This window comes from Bombina bombina, chromosome 4, assembly GCF_027579735.1.
Source record: "Bombina bombina isolate aBomBom1 chromosome 4, aBomBom1.pri, whole genome shotgun sequence".
NCBI classification, from domain to species: Eukaryota; Metazoa; Chordata; class Amphibia; order Anura; family Bombinatoridae; genus Bombina; species Bombina bombina.
This window is the reverse complement of record NC_069502.1, coordinates 770,776,455-770,795,300: the sequence shown is the minus strand read 5'-3', so window position 1 is coordinate 770,795,300 and position 18,846 is coordinate 770,776,455. Positions and strand designations below refer to the sequence as shown.

Below are 18,846 nucleotides of genomic sequence, written 5' to 3'. Positions count from 1 at the left end.
CTGATGCATAGTGAAAGCACCAAAATGGCCCCTCCCCCACACACATAACAGTGAGAGAGATCAGTGAACTGCTCTAATTTAAATCAAAACTATTGCCAAGTGGAAAAAAAGTGCCCAAAACATTTTTTCACCCAGTACCTCAGAGAAAAAAACGTTTTTACATGCCAGCAAAAAAACGTTTTACCTCAATAATTAATTGTCATTTAAAACCTATTGCAAGTCCCTGCAAAATAGGTTAAGTCTATGTATACAGTTTAAAAGCCAGAGAAGTACCATTTCCCAGAAAAATGAAGTGTAAAATATACATACATGACAGCCTGATATCAGCTACATCTACTGCATTCAAGGCTGAGTTTACATTATAACGGTATGGCAGGATTTTCTCATCAATTCCATGTCAGAAAATAATAAACTGCTACATACCTCTTTGCAGATTAATCTGCCTGCTGTCCCCTGATCTGAAGTTACCTCTCCTCAGATGGCCGAGAAACAGCAATATGATCTTAACTACTCCGGCTAAAATCATAGAAAAACTCAGGTAGATTCTTCTTCAAATTCTACCAGAGAAGGAATAACACACTCCGGTGCTATTATAAAATAACAAACTTTTGATTGAAGATATAAAAACTAAATATATCACCATAGTCCTCTCACACATCCTATCTAGTCGTTGGGTGCAAGAGAATGACTGGGGGTGACGTAGAGGGGAGGAGCTATATAGCAACTCTGCTGGGTGAATCCTCTTGCACTTCCTGTAGGGGAGCAGTTAATATCCCACAAGTAATGATGACCCGTGGACTGATCACACTTAACAGAAGAAACAGCCATTAAACAAAAACGTTACTGTAAACTGCAAAACAGTGAAAAAATACAGTAAAGACTTTGAAATTTTTACAGTGTGTGTAAGGGACTAAAGCAACATTGCACCCACTTGCAAATGGATGATTAACCCCTTAGGCCCCAAACCGGATTTAAAAAACGTTAAAAGACAGTTGAGCACCTTGCCACAGCTCTGCTGAGGCTCCTACCTGCCCTCAAATACGATTTTGTGCAGAAATAAACCCTTTGTAATGGTCCTCAGATGCCAGAGGTCTCCTCTAGGGAAGCTGGATGTCTCAGTCTGAAGGAAAACTGCGCATCTACAGCGCGAAAATAGGCCCCTCCCACCATGTACTGGATGTCAGAGGGGCCTTAAGAAAATACTCCTAGGAGTATCTAACTAGCCATGTGGAAAACTAGGCCCCAAATAAAGACTTACCGTATTTTTCGCTCCATAAGACGCACCTGACCATAAGGCGCACCTAATTTTTTGAGGGAGAAAACAAGAAAAAAATATTCTAATGCATACACTGACACTGGGCCACTACCGGAAATAAACTAAGTAAACAGTATGCAGCATAGGGCAGTCATATTAGTTTTATCATCAGACCCTATAAATAAAAAATACATAATAAGCTTTTACTGTCTTTTAGCGCGCAAACACTGGGGCAGGGCACCACAGCAACAAACTAAACATGTGAAAATTTATGGGAATAAGAACACACACCTCTCTCGTTCACAAGTCCTTTATAATGTGTATAGGCATGAATGGCGTAATCACTCCACTTATCAGAAACTTTTTTTTATCAACCCTGTCGGTTCAATAACTGTATTCAAAATAGTTTGCACTCAGGGTTATGAGACAGTTGAGTGAGATAAATACATATACATGTTACACTCAAAAAGCCAGTCCATTCATATCTAAAGAAATCAAATACACTGTGTTGGATTCCTGGGTCCTTGTGGGTACTATACTCTGTATTGTGTGCAATATGCCAATAACAAGCCGTCAACAAAAGAATACAGCAATGATTGTAACTCACAGTTCATCCATCTGGACTACCGCAGCTGTGACAGTCTGAGGATTTCCTAGAGCAGAAACGGCATCTTTATACAACCTCACCTCAGGCTAATTAAGCTCCGTGCGGTGTAATGTAGCTCCTTCGTTTTGCCTTTTTCACTTTCAATTCATTATCCTCCCATGGCTCTTTCAGGCTTCTCTCAGGCTTCCGGTCGCAATACGGACCCCTTGTAACAATAGGCTGGCTATGTGAACCTTCCCCTGCAGATCTCCACACCTGGCTCGTGCTCACTGCTGACCAAAAATATAGTAATCAAAAACATACGAGTGAGGAGCCTATGTTCACTTTATCTTTTTGTATCCCACATTGGAGGTTTTAACCGAAGGTATTTGCAACCCATATGTTTTTACATTTTTTGTAATAAAGTTATTGAACTTTTAAACTCTACCCGGATCGGTGCTCCTCACTAGTATGTTTTTGAACAAACTAAACACTGACTGCAGCACTGTTCGAAGTCAGTGGGTGGGGCCAAAGTTAACCGGCAGTCCACACATTCGCTCCATAAGACGCACAGACACTTCCCCTTACTTTTGAGGGGGGAAAAAGTGCGTCTTATGCAGCGAAAAATACGGTATCTCCCTCAGAGAAAAAAACGTCCTATTTATGAAACATGTAAAACGTTTTGTCACCAAGTAATGTGAGTATTAACATGAGTATTACCCTGTTTTGTAAGCATGATCCCAGTCGTTGTTAAATCACTGCATCTAGCGTACCTCAAATACACAAGGAATCACTGCATCTAGCTTACCTCAAATACACAAGGCTTTGTCAGCATTTTCTAGAACTTATTCATCTCTCTAGAAATAAAAATACTGAACATACCTCAAACCAGGTAATCTGCAGACCGTTCCCCCAACTGAAGTTTTCCCATACTCTTCAGTTATGTGTGAGAACAGCAATGGACCTTAGTTACAAACCGCTAAGATCATCAAACCTCCAGGCAGAATTCTTCTTCTAATTTCTGCCTGAGAGTAAAACAGTACAACGCTGGTACCGTTTAAAAATAACAAACTCTTGATTGAAGGTAAAACTACACTAAGTCACCACATATCTCTTGATGCTTCCTATCTTGTCGAGAGTTGCAAGAGAATGACTGGAAGTGGGGGTTAGGGGAGGAGCTATATAGACAGCTCTGCTGTGGGTGTCCTCTTGCAACTTCCTGTTGGGAAGGAGAATATCCCACAAGTAATGGATGAACCCGTGGACTGGATACACCTTACAAGAGAAATTAAAACGTTCATGATTCAGATATTGAATGCAATTTAAAACAACTTTTCAATGTACTTTTATCATCAAATTTGCTTTGTTCTCTTGGTGTTCTTTATTGAAAGCTAAACCTAAGTAGGCTCATATGCTAATTTCTAAGCCCTTGAAGGCACCCTCTTATCTCAGTGCAATTGGACAGTTTTTCACAGCTAGGCAGCGCTAGTTCATGAGTGCTATAAAAAATAACATTGTGCTCACTCCTCTGGAGTTATTTATGAGTCAGCACTGATTGGCTAAAATGCAAGTCTGTCAAAAGACCTGAAATAAGGGGGCAGTTGGCAGAGGCTTAGATACAAGGTAATTAAAGAGGTAAAAAGTGTATTAAAATAACTCTTTTTTTTTCAGCAACCCCAGCAGATTCAAACTATACCATTATTTTATGTATATATCATGATATATGTAAGTACATCAAAATGTGTTGGAAAAAATTATATTTTCATAAACATTTTAATAAACACTATTGTAAACTGTGTGTTTTTTTCTCTCTTAATTCTATAGTCAAAACAAGAGGGGGTTATCCTCATATAATTTAGGGCCTTTCAGTATATTTTATATAACTTTGATTTGCACTTAGGGGCTCCCATAAGCCTATACCAAGTCCATTTTCAGAAAATGTAGCAGCACTGCTCTGCAGTTATCAAAAATAAATTTAGCCAATAACATAATGAAACAGGAAATCAGTAACGTTTCAGGTAGACTCTACCAAGAGGTTCCAAGAATGAGAAGATGTATTAATCTCTGGAACTGTCACCACTAGACTTAGATCAAGGTCAATTTTAACAATTAAAGTGATTGTAAACTATACTGATTTGTACATCGTAATAAATGGTAAATTTAAAGGGATACTAAGCCCAAAATGTTTTAAGCAACTTTCAAATTTAATCCTATTAACAATTTTTCTTTGTTCTCTTGGTATCTTTATTTAAAAAAGCAGGAATGTAAGCTTACAAGCCGGCCCATTTTTGAATCAAAAAGTGACTAAGCGAAAAATCAGAAAAAATGTTCGAGTACATTGCATGCGGCTCTGAACAGGTGTTCTTTGGATCCCTGTGAAAAGCACCTGCACTTGGAGACTGGAGCTGAATCTACGAATTACTCAGTAACAAGACCAGGACGAGTACCAGGGGTGAAATACTCTCTCTGTTCCTCTCCATGATTGAACGTTCCACTTACCTCATAGGATTGAGGTAAAGTCTGGTGAGCACATTTTTTTTTACGTTATTCTACCACTCATTTGTATAACAGCACATTGTGGATGAGGAGAGAGAGAAAAGAGAGAGGAGAGAGAAAAGAGAGAGGAGAGAGAAAAGAGAGAGGAGAGAGAAAAGAGAGAGGAGAGAGAAAAGAGAGAGGAGAGAGAAAAGAGAGAGGAGAGAGAAAAGAGAGAGGAGAGAGAAAAGAGAGAGGAGAGAGAAAAGAGAGAGGAGAGAGAAAAGAGAGAGGAGAGAGAAAAGAGAGAGGAGAGAGAAAAGAGAGAGGAGAGAGAAAAGAGAGAGGAGAGGAGAGAGAAAAGAGAGAGGAGAGGAGAGAGAAAAGAGAGAGGAGAGAGAAAAGAGAGAAGAAGAGAGGGAAGAAGAGAGGGAAGAAGAGAGGGAAGAAGAGAGGGAAGAAGAGAGGGAAGAAGAGAGGGAAGAAGAGAGGGAAGAAGAGAGAAGAAGAGAGAAGAAGAGAGAAGAAGAAGAGAGAAGAAGAGAGAAGAAGAGAGGGAAGAAGAGAGGGAAGAAGAGAGAAGAAGAGAGAAGAAGAGAGAAGAAGAGAGAAGAAGAGAGAAGAAGAGAGAAGAAGAGAGAAGAAGAGAGAAGAAGAGAGAAGAAGAGAGAAGAAGAGAGAAGAAGAGAGAAGAAGAGAGAAGAAGAGAGAAGAAGAGAGAAGAAGAGAGAAGAAGAGAGAAGAAGAGAGAAGAAGAGAGAAGAGAGAAGAAGAGAGAAGAAGAGAGAAGAAGAGAGAAGAAGAGAGAAGAAGAGAGAAGAAGAGAGAAGAAGAGAGAAGAAGAGAGAAGAAGAGAGAAGAAGAGAGAAGAAGAGAGAAGAAGAGAGAAGAAGAGAGAAGAGAAAGAGAGAGAGAGAGAGAGAGAGAGAGAGAGAGAGAGAGAATAAGTGTCAAATTTATTAGATGTTTCAGATCTACATAAGACCAGATCGACTGTTTGATCTGAAGGTCTTATGTAGCTCTGAAACGTCATCTAATAAATTTGACACTTATTTGTGAAAAGCGTGCATCATCTTTGCTTCTATTCATCTCAATGCACATACATACACGATGAAAGATGTAATTTCATTTATTCATTTTATTTCTTACATTACTTTCATAAACTACTTGTTACATAAAGTATTTACATCGTGCCTAGAAATTAATCCGCTTCTTTCTCATAAGTAAACAATGATTCTCGTGCTGCATTGTTTACATCAGAGCGGATTGAGAGCTAATGCGCATGCGTTGGTTTCCTGGACTCTGGAGCACACATTCTTCCCTACACAGAGAACAGGTGGGACCACTCTCTACGTCACACTGTAACTAAATCAGGAAATATGAGGGGGCCGAGGAACAAGAAGAGCAAAGTAGAAATAATAAATCAAATTAAAAATAAATAATAATAATTGTAAAAAAATAATAGTGGTTTTAATTCTAATATAAAGTTATTATGAAATATTTAACATTCTCAGACATGAAGAAATCACCAGTGTATCAACTGCAAGGGTGCCAGAATGTGGCACATCCCACATTTACAATCAGTTTTATTTTATTATTTATTCAAACAAAAATGTATTGTATTGAAATTTTCAGAAATATGTGGAGTTTATAGGGATAAAAAACCCAAATTTTTTATTTCATGATTCAGACACAGAGTATGCGATTTTAGACAACTTTCTAATTTACCTCTATAATCAATTTTTCTTTGTTCTCTTGGTATTTTTTGTTGAAAAGCAGGGATGTAGTATGCTTACGAAACGGACCATTTCTGGAGTACTCTATGGCAGCAGTTTTACAAGAATGTTATACATTTGCAAGATCACTAGATGGAAGCACTATTCCTGCCCTTTAGTGCTCCCGATTCCTACCTAGGTATCTCTTCAACACAGAATATCATGGGAACAAAGCAAATTTGATGATAAAAAAAAAAAAATGAAAACTTTTTTTTAAAATGGTTTGCTCTGTCTGAATCACAAAAGAAAATGTTTGGGTTTCATATCCCTTTAAATTTAGTGTGTGTAATATATAGTAACAGTAAGAAACAATGCACTGCAAAAAAGCATTTGTGAAGGTGCTGTCCTTGTCTCTACTTAATTTGTGGCATTTGTGTTAGAGTCCATTACTTTACAAAGTACTGAAGATTTTATGTACCATTTTGTATATATATTATCCATTACATAATAGACTATGTTTAAGGCCCTAGTAACCCAAAGGGACATAAAACCCACGTTTTCTTTCATGATTCAGATAGAGCATGCAATTTTAAACAACTTTCTAATTTATTTCTACGTTGCTTCATTCTCTTTATATTCTTTGCTGAAAAGCATATCTAGATAGGCGCAGTAGCTGCTGATTGGGTTCTGCACATAGATGCCTCATGTGGTTGGCTCACACATATTCATTTATATTTCTTCAACAAAGGATATCTAAAGAATGAAGCAAATTAGATAATAGAAGTAAATTGGAATGTTGTTTAAAATTGTATTCTCTACCTGAATCATGAAAGAAAATTTTGGGGTTTAGTGTTCCTTTAATTATGTTTACTCATTAATACATTTCACCTGCATTTAAACTGTCTCTCTGAAAGTGATTCACACATAATAATAATGATTATTATAATGTACCATACAACACCACCACCTAGTGGTCAGTTATCCTATTACATGATTTGACAAAACCTATACTCATTTATATCATCATACAATAGTTGATTATTAACAAAAGATTCAATTTAAATCACTTTTTATAAAGAAGGGTAAGATTCAGTTTTAAGCAAAACAAGAAAAAGAAGGCACGCAGAATGATTTTACATAGTGGATGCAACGTGAATATAAAGCGAGTATATTCACAAACGATGCTCCCTGCTGAGTAGCACACTCCACACCTGGCAGCAGTGAGCTGGGACACAGAGATCCCAGCAGGCTCTAATAAGCACATGGTAGTGCTGCATCGTTTGCGAGTATACTCGCTCTATATTAAAGTTGCATCCGCTTAGTAAAATCATTCTGCACTAGGAGGCGCCTTCTTTTTCTTGTTTTGCTTTAGATGTTCGCTGGATTGAACGAAGAAGAGCAGAACAGAACTGATGGTTTACGTATTGTGAACTCATATTACCTGGGATTAAGCAGGACTTTTGCCTGAACTCCCCTCCCCCTCTCTGGAACCCTGGTGAGAACACTATGGGACTCAAGAAAATGTATTCTTAATCAGATCACTACTCTTTGAAGAATCATTGTCAAAGTAATAAGGACCAATCATAATACATATTCGTGCACACACACATATATACTGTATATATATATATATCAAAATCTATTTATTCATGTGTTTTATCATTTGAAACCCCAACTAGTTGACAATGGTCCTAACGATCTAAAGTTCTCTACTCAGGCGAGATGATCTAAGACGTTTTCCCAGTAGGAAAAGAATTTTATAAACTCAACTTTTACCTTGAGAGATTTTTATCTCACTATGCAGGGTTCTGTATGTGAAGGGGAGATGCCTGCTTTACAATATGAAGTCTAAAAAAAAACAAAAAAAACAAAAAACAAAGTATGTGTGATTTTTTTTCTCCATGTAGGCGAGTTTTCGATCATTACGCCAATATATCCTGCATATGCAAAGTGTAACGAGACTGGTGCATCCTCCCAAATTGGTTCTTTCTCGTCTATGCATGAATAAACTCAAGAAGGTACAGGATGTATTAATGGGGCATTAGACTGCTGTCAGATATTTCTACCTACTCTAATAGTAAGAGGCTTTATACCCCCAGTAATGAATATGGTTTTACTACAAGTGTGAAGAAATTAGTTTATCAATAAGGTGACCCCCTTAATACATTGATTGTCTCGATTACAGAGGAAAACATTGAGATACAAATACCTTAAGACTCTATGTAAAAGGAATATTGTCCGTTTGCTTTCAATAGTTATATCCCGGCCAAGCTTCACAAGTCGCTCGTATTTATCATGCCTTATATCCAGCTCTTGCTGAAATGCTGAAAAAATATTAAAAAAATAAATGCGCAAAGTGTATTGTAAATAAGAGAAATAATTGCAGGGATAATTGCACATCAGCAGACAAGTTCACAATGATATTTCCTATTAAAGGGATTTTTTTTCTTTCGTGATTCAGATAGATAGAGTATGCAATTGTAAGCAACTATCTAATTTACTCCTATGATCACATTTTCTTTGTTCTCTTGATATCTTTATTTGAAAAGCAAGAATGTAAGTTTAGATGCTGGACTATTTTTGGTGAACAACCTGGGTTGTTCTTGCTATTCGGTGGATAACTTCCCCCACCAATAAGCAAGTGTTGTCCAGTGTCATGAACCAAACATTGGCTGGCTCCTTAGCTTAGATGCTTTCTTTTTCAAATAAAGATAGCAAGAGAATGAAGAAAAATTGATAATAGGAGTAAATTAGAAAGTTGCTTAAAATTGCATGCTCTATCTGAATTGCAAAAGAAAAAAAAATTGGGTTCAGTGTCCCTTTAAGAAATGTAAGCATTTGAACCCACGCACCCGATTTTAGGGATACTAAAGTCAAAATTAAGAAATCTGACTTTTTCAGTATGGCACTGCTAACAGCAAGATTCCCCATGACATGGGCAGATTAAAGTTGAAAGGAAAGAGAAGACGGAGGAGGAGCTGGGGATGGGGAGGAGGGAGCGGGAAGAGAACCTTTTTGTTTGCCTTTGTTTTCTTCTATTTTTGTTCTTAAATTTGAGCACAAATAAAGGTCTGTCCAAAAGGTTCACTGGTGGCCAAGAAGCCAGCTTAATATTTAAGAGTATATAAAGAATTCCTTATATGTCTGGCTGCCTTTTATATGAGGTGACTTAGATATAGTGTAAATATGATAAGAGGGTAAAGAAAGGGGAAGGAAAGGGGTGAAAGAAAGACACCAAGAGGGGGAGAAAGGAAAGGGGTAGGAGAGGAAGGAGAAGAGGGAAAGGAAATAGAGGAAAACTTTAATTTTGTCAGGTAAAATAAGGATGATATGTTTTTTTCTTCTTTTTTATTTTTGAATGCCTATTAGGAAAATATCGCTGTTCAATAACTCAACCCAACACATATCTGGTACAATGTAATTCAATATCTATATTTTTAGTGGGCTCTGTTGATTATTAGTGATCATAATGCAATACATATTTAATCTTTTTCTTTATTGATACTAAGGGGCATATTTATCAAGCTCCGATTGGAGCTTGATGCCCCATGTTTCTGGCGAGCCTGCAGGCTCGCCAGAAACAGCAGTTATGAAGCAGCGGCCACAAAGACCGCTGCTCCATAACCTGTCCGCCTGCTCTGAGCAGGCGGACAGACATCGCCGGAAATCAACCCGATCGAGTACGATCGGGTTGATTGACACCCCCTGCTGGCGGCCCATTGGCCACAAGTCTGCAGGGGGCGGCGTTGCACCAGCAGCTCTTGTGAGCTGCTGGTGCAATGCTGAATATGGCGAGCGTATTGCTCGCCGTATTCAGCGAGGTCTGGCGGACCTGATCCGCACTGTCGGATCAGGTCCGCCAGACTTTCATAACTAGGGGCCTAAACGTTAACATGATGTATTGTATAGCAGATGAAATAAAGTATCTGAGTTTTGACTGTATTGCTTTCAATATCTATGTTTGTTGTAAACAGATTGTATATCCTCAAAATGAAAATATATAAATGAAAGTCAAAAACTAAAAACGTTCAGATTCAGATAGAGCATGCAATTATAAAAACTTTCCAATGTACTTCCCTTGTCAAATGATGCAGTCTTTTTATATGCACGCTTTCTGAGGCACTAGCTCCTACTGACCATGTGCAAATATATACAGTGTATATGTTACAGGTAAAGTCAGATATCCGGGTAATCTTAGGATTGCCTGGGTAAAACTGACATTACCCCAGTGGCTGTGAGTAAAGCCCGATGTAAGATCATACATCAGGCTTTACCCAAACGCTTCTGGATAAAGCTACCTGCTTGCTTAAAGGGACATAAAACAAGTTGGGATAGAGACAAAATAGAATATGTACTTGAATCACTTTACCTGCAAATTTATACTGCAGTGCCTCGCCATTAACCCTTTCTTTTAAGTTTCTGAATTGTACAGCTCAAACTCTCCCCCACACAATTCCTTATATGGCTGTATCTATCTCCACCTTTGCTTTGGTAGAATACTAAACTTTAACACTCATTATCTGCTGGAGCATCTCTAGAAGCAAATAAGCTGCTCTGAACTCAGTTGACATACAATGCCTGTGTTTCTGATGGTAAACATTGATAAGGAGGGGTGGATCAGACAAATCCAGACAGCATGGCTATGTTACTAAATTTGCTTATTTTTGGAAATTATTTTTAACTATTTGGTAGCAATTTTTAAACAAATGTATGCAAACTATTTTTACTTAATTAGCCCTTTTAGGATATGGACAGATCTCAACATGTTTTATAGCACTTTAAATTTAATCACAGCGCTCGTAACAGCCTAATCTCTAAGCACACATATATATACGTTGCACTGTAATTCCCCTATCTCCACTATTTTTTTGCCTCTGCCTGGGGATTTAAGGGGGGCGCCCCGCCGACGCTCTGGCATCCACCCCAAAAGAACCTTGGGGATTGAGGTTTACACTTTGCCCCCTTTGAACCCCCCAGGTGGAGGAAAAAAAAAAAAAAAAGACAGTGAATATGAGGTAATTACAGTGCAAGCATTAGCTTTACCCAGAAGCGTTGGGTAATCCTAGGATTACCCGGGTAAAGCCCAATGTATCTCAGATTGGGCTTTACCCACAGCCCTTGGGTAATGTCAGTTTTACCCAGGTAATCATAGGATAACCCAATATTGACTTTACCTGTAACATATACATATATGAATCTGTGATTTGCTAATGGCTGTCACATGGTACAAGGGGAAGGAAATTTTGAACTGTGTCCACTACTGCTCATCTGAAATTCAGATTAAGTGCTACTGAAGTGTCTTTTTATTATTATGTTTTTGTTGATTAGGTTTAAAGTGATGGTAAACTCTCCCCTTTATAGTAGATCTTAAGGTTTGAACTGTACTCCAAATCAGTGCTCTCCCCTTTAGCCACCTTTTGTTGTAGCTAAAGCCCTGATTGTACAACAATTCAAACCGCTGGCTCACAGAAAAATTGACTTTTAAAGTGGGTGGAGGAGCTCAAGGTATTTGAATTTCATATCTATATTAACCCCTTGAGTGCTAATGACGGGTCTGAGACGTTGCAGAGGTTCTCACTCAGGTGCTAACGACGGCTCAGAGCTGTCGCTAGCACTCTCCCACCTTGAGGGAGATCTGGGGGCTCCCACCCGCTCCTACCCCGGCGATCGTGCCTGTAGAGTGACAGGCATCGCCGGGGCTTTCCGTTTTGTGTGGTGACATCACGCGTAATGACGTGATGATGTCCCTGCGCAACTTTATTTAAAAAAGACAATGGACAATATAGGGAAAGGGGGCATGCTGCTTAGAAGCCTGTATCTCAGGCATCTAAGAAGCTACAGACCCCCAAGACCCACCGTTGGAAAGGTAATCGCCTAACCTTTCCAACGGTATAAGTCTTGGGGATCTGAAAAGAAAAGAAAAAAGTTTAAAAAAAATATTTTAAAAAATGTAAAATTAAAAAACCCTCAAATGTGCTTAGCACCCAGGTGGGAAAGTGCTTAGCACTCAAAGGGTTCATTAAAAATTAAGTTATTGCGCATCTTCATTACAACTGTTGAATTAAACTCCATCTAAAATATCACTAACATTCCGGATCTGTTTTTATAAAGGGGAGAGTTTACCATCATTTTAATGGTCCTTCATTTGTAAGTTATCATGGTAAAAGGGCCATAGTTTCAGGGGCAGGAAATGCAGCCAGAGCAAATGAGCAGGGGAGGGGGATACATATAACCTGAAGATCCATGCTTCTGATCTAAGGCTTTAGTTTTGTATATAAATGGCATTATGAGAGCTGCAATGTCCATGCACTGGAGGTCTCACTTGAGAATATAGTGTGCATAAAGGGGTCTGCAGGGACAGTGCATGTAATAAGAGTACAGGGACTGGTATACAGCTGTTAGAACAGGATATGCAGGTGATCGAAGTCTCACTTATGCAGATATGTATCATCAAGTAGGTTTTTGGTTTCTATGTATCTGATATAAAGTTAAAGTTGGACAAATAGTAAACAAAGCTTTGTCTCTTCTTTCTGTAAATAAATTAATGCTCCCTCTCTATATTTTAATATACTGTATAAAGGTTTCTACTTGATTAGCTGCCACCGAGTATTACATTTGGGACACTCAGGTTAAATTAAATTTTCATGATTCAGATACAGCATGTAATTTTAAACAACTTTCCAATTTACTTCCATTAAAAAAAATGTGCACAGTCTTTATATTTACAATTTTTGAGTCACCAGATCCTACTGAGCATGTGCAAGAAGTCACAGACTATACGTATATGCATTTGTGATTGGCTGATTGCTATCACATGGTACAAGGGGAGTGGAAATATACATAACTTTGAAATTTGTTTTAAAAAAAATCTACTACTCATTTGAAGTTCAGACTAAGTGCTATTGTATTGTCTTGTTATCTTGCATTTGTTGATTATGCAAATCTAATGTGTTGACTGGTCCTAAAATGTTTCTTGCATCTGGACCAATTATTCATAACCTTGACCACTGCTCAGAGTTTCTATACCCATACATATTTTACTGTTCTGTTTAATGCCCCTTTAATATTATGACACTGAGAAAAGGGGGCATGTCTACAAAACATAAGGGATAGTATTCATATTGGGCAAAGAGCTGCTTTATATGATTACAAGATTTGATAAAAACCTGGACATTGTGACAACAAAAGTACTGTTCATAAAAAAGTGATTGTGGGAGAAGAGAATATAGTTAAAGAGAGGTGAGTTTATATTTACATTTAAAAGCAATGATCACAGGTGATGATACGTCAACGGCATTTCCCCTTTCATCTTTCTTTTGAGGTCGTGAGAAATTGTCATTTTTTCGTTTTTTAAATGCACCTGAGCCTGAAAACAACAAACAAAATATGTTAGAGGAAATATATGAAGAAACCAATCAATACTAATAATAAATAGAAAGAGGGAGAGAAATAGGGACTGTAAACAGATCAATAAATGCCACTATAGCTCTGAACTAAGGAAATGCCAAGGAACACATAATTGAGATTATATACGCAGCTAATAACAAACATAACTGTGTTGCAATGATAATGCAGTAAGCAGATCTAGCATAAGAATCGTGCAAGGCAATTATCCTTAATAGAAAATACATTAAATGAACAGTTAAACACGAAGAAACAACACAACTCTTTAATAAAGATACCCACCTTCCTTATTGCTCATAGTTGCTGATTGTTCTTAGCTGCCAATAGCCTGTAACACAACTGATCTGATGTACAGTAAACGCGCAGTGATCACCATAACATGGTCAACAGGAATTATGTGCACAAAGACCTCAAAAAGGCATCCTAATATTTCCCTATGTAAACATCTGCCGAAAATGGACTTATATTTAAACCCATTGAAGATCTGTTGCTACAACCTTTATTGATCAAATGTTGTGTAAACATAATATACGATCGTTTATCTTTAAACGCATTATTTAATAGAGAAAAACGCTTTTTTCAATCAGGCGTATAATAGGACTGTCCTCACTTCCAGATGGCTTGTTTCCCACTGCTTCATGGGAAATGTAGTTTTCAATCAGAGCTCACTGTGCCTCATGAATCACGGAAGTGTTTGCAGCTATTCAAGTGTGAGTCTGAGAGATGGGACCGAAAACCATTGCTTTGAACTTTACAAGTGTATTATGAGTCAAACAATCATACATATATGAGAATATTATATAATATGGCAATGTTGCTTGCAAGTGTATCAAAATCAATTCGTATTAAATGAAAGCAATGCCTTTAAATAAAAAGGCCAACAACTTTATCCAGTGTGGCCCACTATTTGAGGTTTGTTATCCAAATCACTATATGGACAAGTAAAATCACATTATAGAAATTAAAAGTTACATTTTGGTATTTTGTTACCTTATAATAAACTTAGCTGGTGCTTCAAATAAAACACATTTTAGTGTTTATATCAATGCAGCTTTTGAATTTGTTAAAAGCACTGAATATACTGTTCTTTTAAAAAATATATTTTAACACGATTTTTATTTACTAATACAAATGTCATCAAATGTTCATGGATCATTTAATCTGTCACAAAATGTGATAAAAAGGCAGAGAAAGGATAACTTTCACATTTACTTTTGTTATTGAATCTTTTTTTTTATCTTGGTATGCAACATACCTAGATAGGCTCAATAGCAGCATTGCACTACTGGGAGCTTGCTGCTAATTGGTGGCTACACATATATTCGTCTTGCTATTGGCTCACCAGATATGGTTAGCTAGTTTCCAGTAGTACATTGCTGCTCTTTCGGCAAAGGATACCAAGAGAATAAAGAAAATTTGATAGTAGAAGTACATTTTAAAAATGTATCTGAATCATGAAAATAAAAAAATCAGTTTTAAATGCATTTAAAGGGACACTGTACCCAAATATTTTCTTTTGTGCTTCAGATAGAGCATGCAATTTTAAGCAACTTTCTAATTTACTTCTATTTTCAAATGTTCTTTATTCTCTTGGTATCTTTATTTGAAATGCAAGAATGTAAGTTTAGATGGCGGCCCATTTTTGGTGAACAACCTAGGTTGTCCTTGCTAATTGGTGGATAAATGCATCCACCAATCAAAAACTGCTGTCCAGAGTTCTGAACCTGGAAAAAAGCTTACATGCCTTTTTTTTCATATAAAGATAGCAAGAGAACGAAGAAAAATTGATAATAGGAGTAAATTAGAAAGTTGCTTAAAATTGCATGCTGTATCTGAATCACAAAAGAAAAAAATTGGGTACAGTGTCCCTTTAAGCCCCACTAGACTATTTTACAGTAAGAAATGTAAGTCCACATATATTATATATTGTGTTTTTATCTATGGCAGCACGGTTTTGCAACATTGGGTTTAGTGTCCCTTTATTTGTAGCTTTGTTATACATTTTTTTTCTTTCATGATTCATATAGAGCATGCAATTTTAAGCAACTTTCTAATTTACTCCTATTATCAATTTTTCTTCATTCTCTTGCTTTCTTTAATTTAAAAAGAAGGCATCTAAGCTAAGGAGCCAGCCAATTTTTGATTCAGACCCTAGACAGCACTTGTTTATTGGTGCTGTCCAATCAGCAAGGACAACCCAGATTGTGAACCAAAAATGGGCCGGCTTCTAAACTTACATTGTTGCTTTTCAAATGAAGATAGCAAGAGAATGAAGAAAAATTGATAATAGTAAATTAGAAAGTTGCTTAAAATTGCATGTTCTATCTGAATCATGAAAGAAAAAATTTGGGTTCAGTGTCCCTTTATGTTGCAAAACAGTGCTGCCATAAAGTACTACAGACACGTGCACACTCCTGAGCTCTTATGAGCCTACTTAGTGTTACTCTTCAATTAAAGGTACAAAGAGAACAAAGCAAATTATAAAGTTGTTTAAAATTGCATGCTCTCTCAAAATCATAAAAGTTTAATTTTGACTTTACTGTCCCTTTCTTAAAGGGACATACTACTCATATGGTAAATCACTTGAAACTGATGCAGTATAACTGTAAAAAGCTGACAGGAAAATATCACCTGAGCATCTCTATGTAAAAAAGGAAGATATTTTACCTCACAATCTTCTCAGCTCAGCAGAGTAAGTGCTGTGTAAAAACTTATACTCAGCTGCTCCCAGCTGCAGGTAAAAAAAAAAAAATGAAGAAATGAACAGCAGCCAATCAGCATCAGCAGTGCTGAGGTCATGAACTCTTTTACTGTGATCTCATGAGATTTGACTTAACTCTCATGAGATTTCATTGTAAACTTCCCTAAACTGAATAGGGAAATAACATGAGAGTGCACGAGGCTCATCCCTTCAGCTGTCCCAGGACAGACATACTAATATGCTGCTTAGAAATCGTTTCCAATGGGATGTGGCTACTGAGGAACTTTTGAGGTAAAATATCTTTCTTTTTTACATAGAGATGTTCATGTGATATTTTCTAGTCAGCTTTTTACAGTTATGCTGCATCACTTTCAAGTGTTTAAACATTTGGGTATTATAGCCCTTTAAGCACAGACATCCTCAGGTTTTGGAACTCCATTTCCCATGATGCTTAGCCAGCTGATATGCTGGCTGAGCATAATGGGTAATGTAGTTCCAAAACCTCTAAAGGGCCAAGTTTGAGGATGTCTGCTTTAACCTTTTAATGCCGTTATGCCGTTCTATTCCGTCATAATTACACTGGGCTTTAGAGCCATTATGACGGAATAGAACATCATAGCCAACGGCTATCTGTGCTTCCAGGATTTGATCGCGGTCTGGAGGGCGTTCCTAGGTTTGTAGGGACGCCCCCCAGACGCGATCCAATAATTGAAATCTCGCGATCGTGTCCACGATTGCGTGGTTTCAATTTGTCTACATCGGAACAGTTGTTCCGATGTAGACACTTTAAACCCAATCACGAAAGGGTTAAGGTATACTTTTGTATACACAGTACCATCACAATGATAGTACTGTAAACAGAAAGATAATAGATGTTGATTTAAATACATATAGGTTATCATTTGCATTTTAGAACATACACAAACAAAACAAAAGGGATAGGCAGAAATGATTGTGACTTACTGGTGGATAAATAGTAATTTTTAATAATTTTATTTAAAAAAATATGAATAAAAAAAAGTCTGGATTTCTGAATAATTCTGGATTTGGGGATTTGTACTTGTATAAGATTATTTGATGTATATATCATGATTTGAGAACAACAACAAAACGTAAAAAAAAAAGAATATTTTTATTAACATTTTGATACAGTAATAAACAATTGTGTGTGCTTTTTCCCGTAAACTCAATAGTTAAAACATTAAGGGGTTATCGTATAAATAAGGGCTTTTGGGTATAGTTATAAACTTTGATGTGCTTGTAAGGGCTCCCATGAGCCTCTATTCAAATACATGCCATCTTAGGTACTGGCAGCTGTCTGCCAGTACCTAGTTTATAGTTTTATTTTTAGATTTATTTATTATTTTTTTAAATTTTCTGTAGTGTAGCGGTCCCACCACCTCCCCCTCCACACGATCGCTAATGTAGGGCCCCCCACCCTCATTCCTTTTTTTTCTGCAGTGTAGCCTCCCTTCTGTCCCTCTCCCTTCAAAATATTCTCTGTTGTGTAGGGCCACTCCCATTCGCTTCCTTCCCTGTCCTCTCACCTCTTAGTACCAATTGAGCATCGTTTAAACCTACCTGAGTATTGTTGCTGACCATGTCCATCCCTTTTTGACTACAGTGTACCCATCTTTTGATGGCTACTTACAGCAGGATAATGCACCATGTCACAAAGCTCAAATAATTTCAAACTGGTTTCTTGAACATGACAATGAGTTCACTGTACTCCAATGTCTTCCACAGACACCAGATCTCAAGCCAATAGAGCACCTTTGGAATGTGGTGGAACAGGAGATTTGCATAATGGATGTGCGGCCGAAAAATCAGCAGCAACTGTGTGATGCTATCATGTCAATATGAGCCAAAATGCCTGAGGAATGTTTCCAACACCTTGTTGAATCTATGCGACGAATAATTAAAGGGTCAGTAAACATTGCTTTTTTTCATCAAATAAATTAACATATTTATATCTAAAATCAATTTTTTATACTTAAAATATATTGTAATAATAAATTAAACTTTTATTTATTTATAATTTTATTTATTTTTAGTTAATAAAATGCGATGTCAGTCATTAATGTTAGCCCGCCTCCTTCCCTGTTTCTAATTGTATTATAATCGATGCCGCGCTATACTAAAACTGCCATGCCCCCTTTTTTCTTTCGGCGCGTTTTTTCTAATCTGAGGGAAGTTGTATGATTATATCCCTCCGCTCCTAAAAAGCTGCATTGCGCTTTTCTTTGTTTTTCAAAAGCTGTCCAGTCTCGCTTATCTTTATATTTCTAAATGAAATATAATTTGCTTTTTTAAAAAAAAAAAAAAAAGAATATTGGTTTTAAAATGTGTACTTTTCAGCTATTTATTCATTAGACATTTTTATTTTATGCTGAACTAATCAATTTAAAAAATATACATATACAGGTATATATAAAATATTGTATTTACGATTTTATTGTAATGATTCACATTAGTTTATTATTAGATTATTTTATCTTATCTTTTATTTTATTATATAAATGGTGAGGTAAACTATGCAGAGCTATGCTTTGTGAATGACAGAAGTTCTATTTATGTTTTATCATAAAGATTATTATTCACAATACATTTTACAACTTATATTTATATTCATTATATAATAATATCATTACTCATTATATTATAAACTGGGATAGGCACAGACAAAGTGTGTGGCGGACATTTTCCAAAG

The 18,846-nt window shown here is 36.9% G+C and overlaps 1 protein-coding gene across 1 annotated transcript in view; it reads right to left on the bottom strand.

Annotated features, from left to right (window-relative positions):
* TSNAX (translin associated factor X) overlaps positions 1-13,852 on the bottom strand; it is a 125,905-nt gene extending 112,053 nt beyond the window's left edge. The window contains exons 1-3 of the mRNA XM_053711110.1: positions 13,718-13,852; positions 13,287-13,397; positions 8,241-8,355 (exon numbers count right to left, since the gene is read on the bottom strand). Of these exons, the coding sequence (XP_053567085.1) occupies positions 8,241-8,355; positions 13,287-13,397; positions 13,718-13,733 (242 nt within the window). The 5' untranslated portion in view covers positions 13,734-13,852. The remainder of the gene's footprint in view (positions 1-8,240; positions 8,356-13,286; positions 13,398-13,717) is intronic.
* Between the last annotated feature and the right edge of the window lie 4,994 nt (positions 13,853-18,846).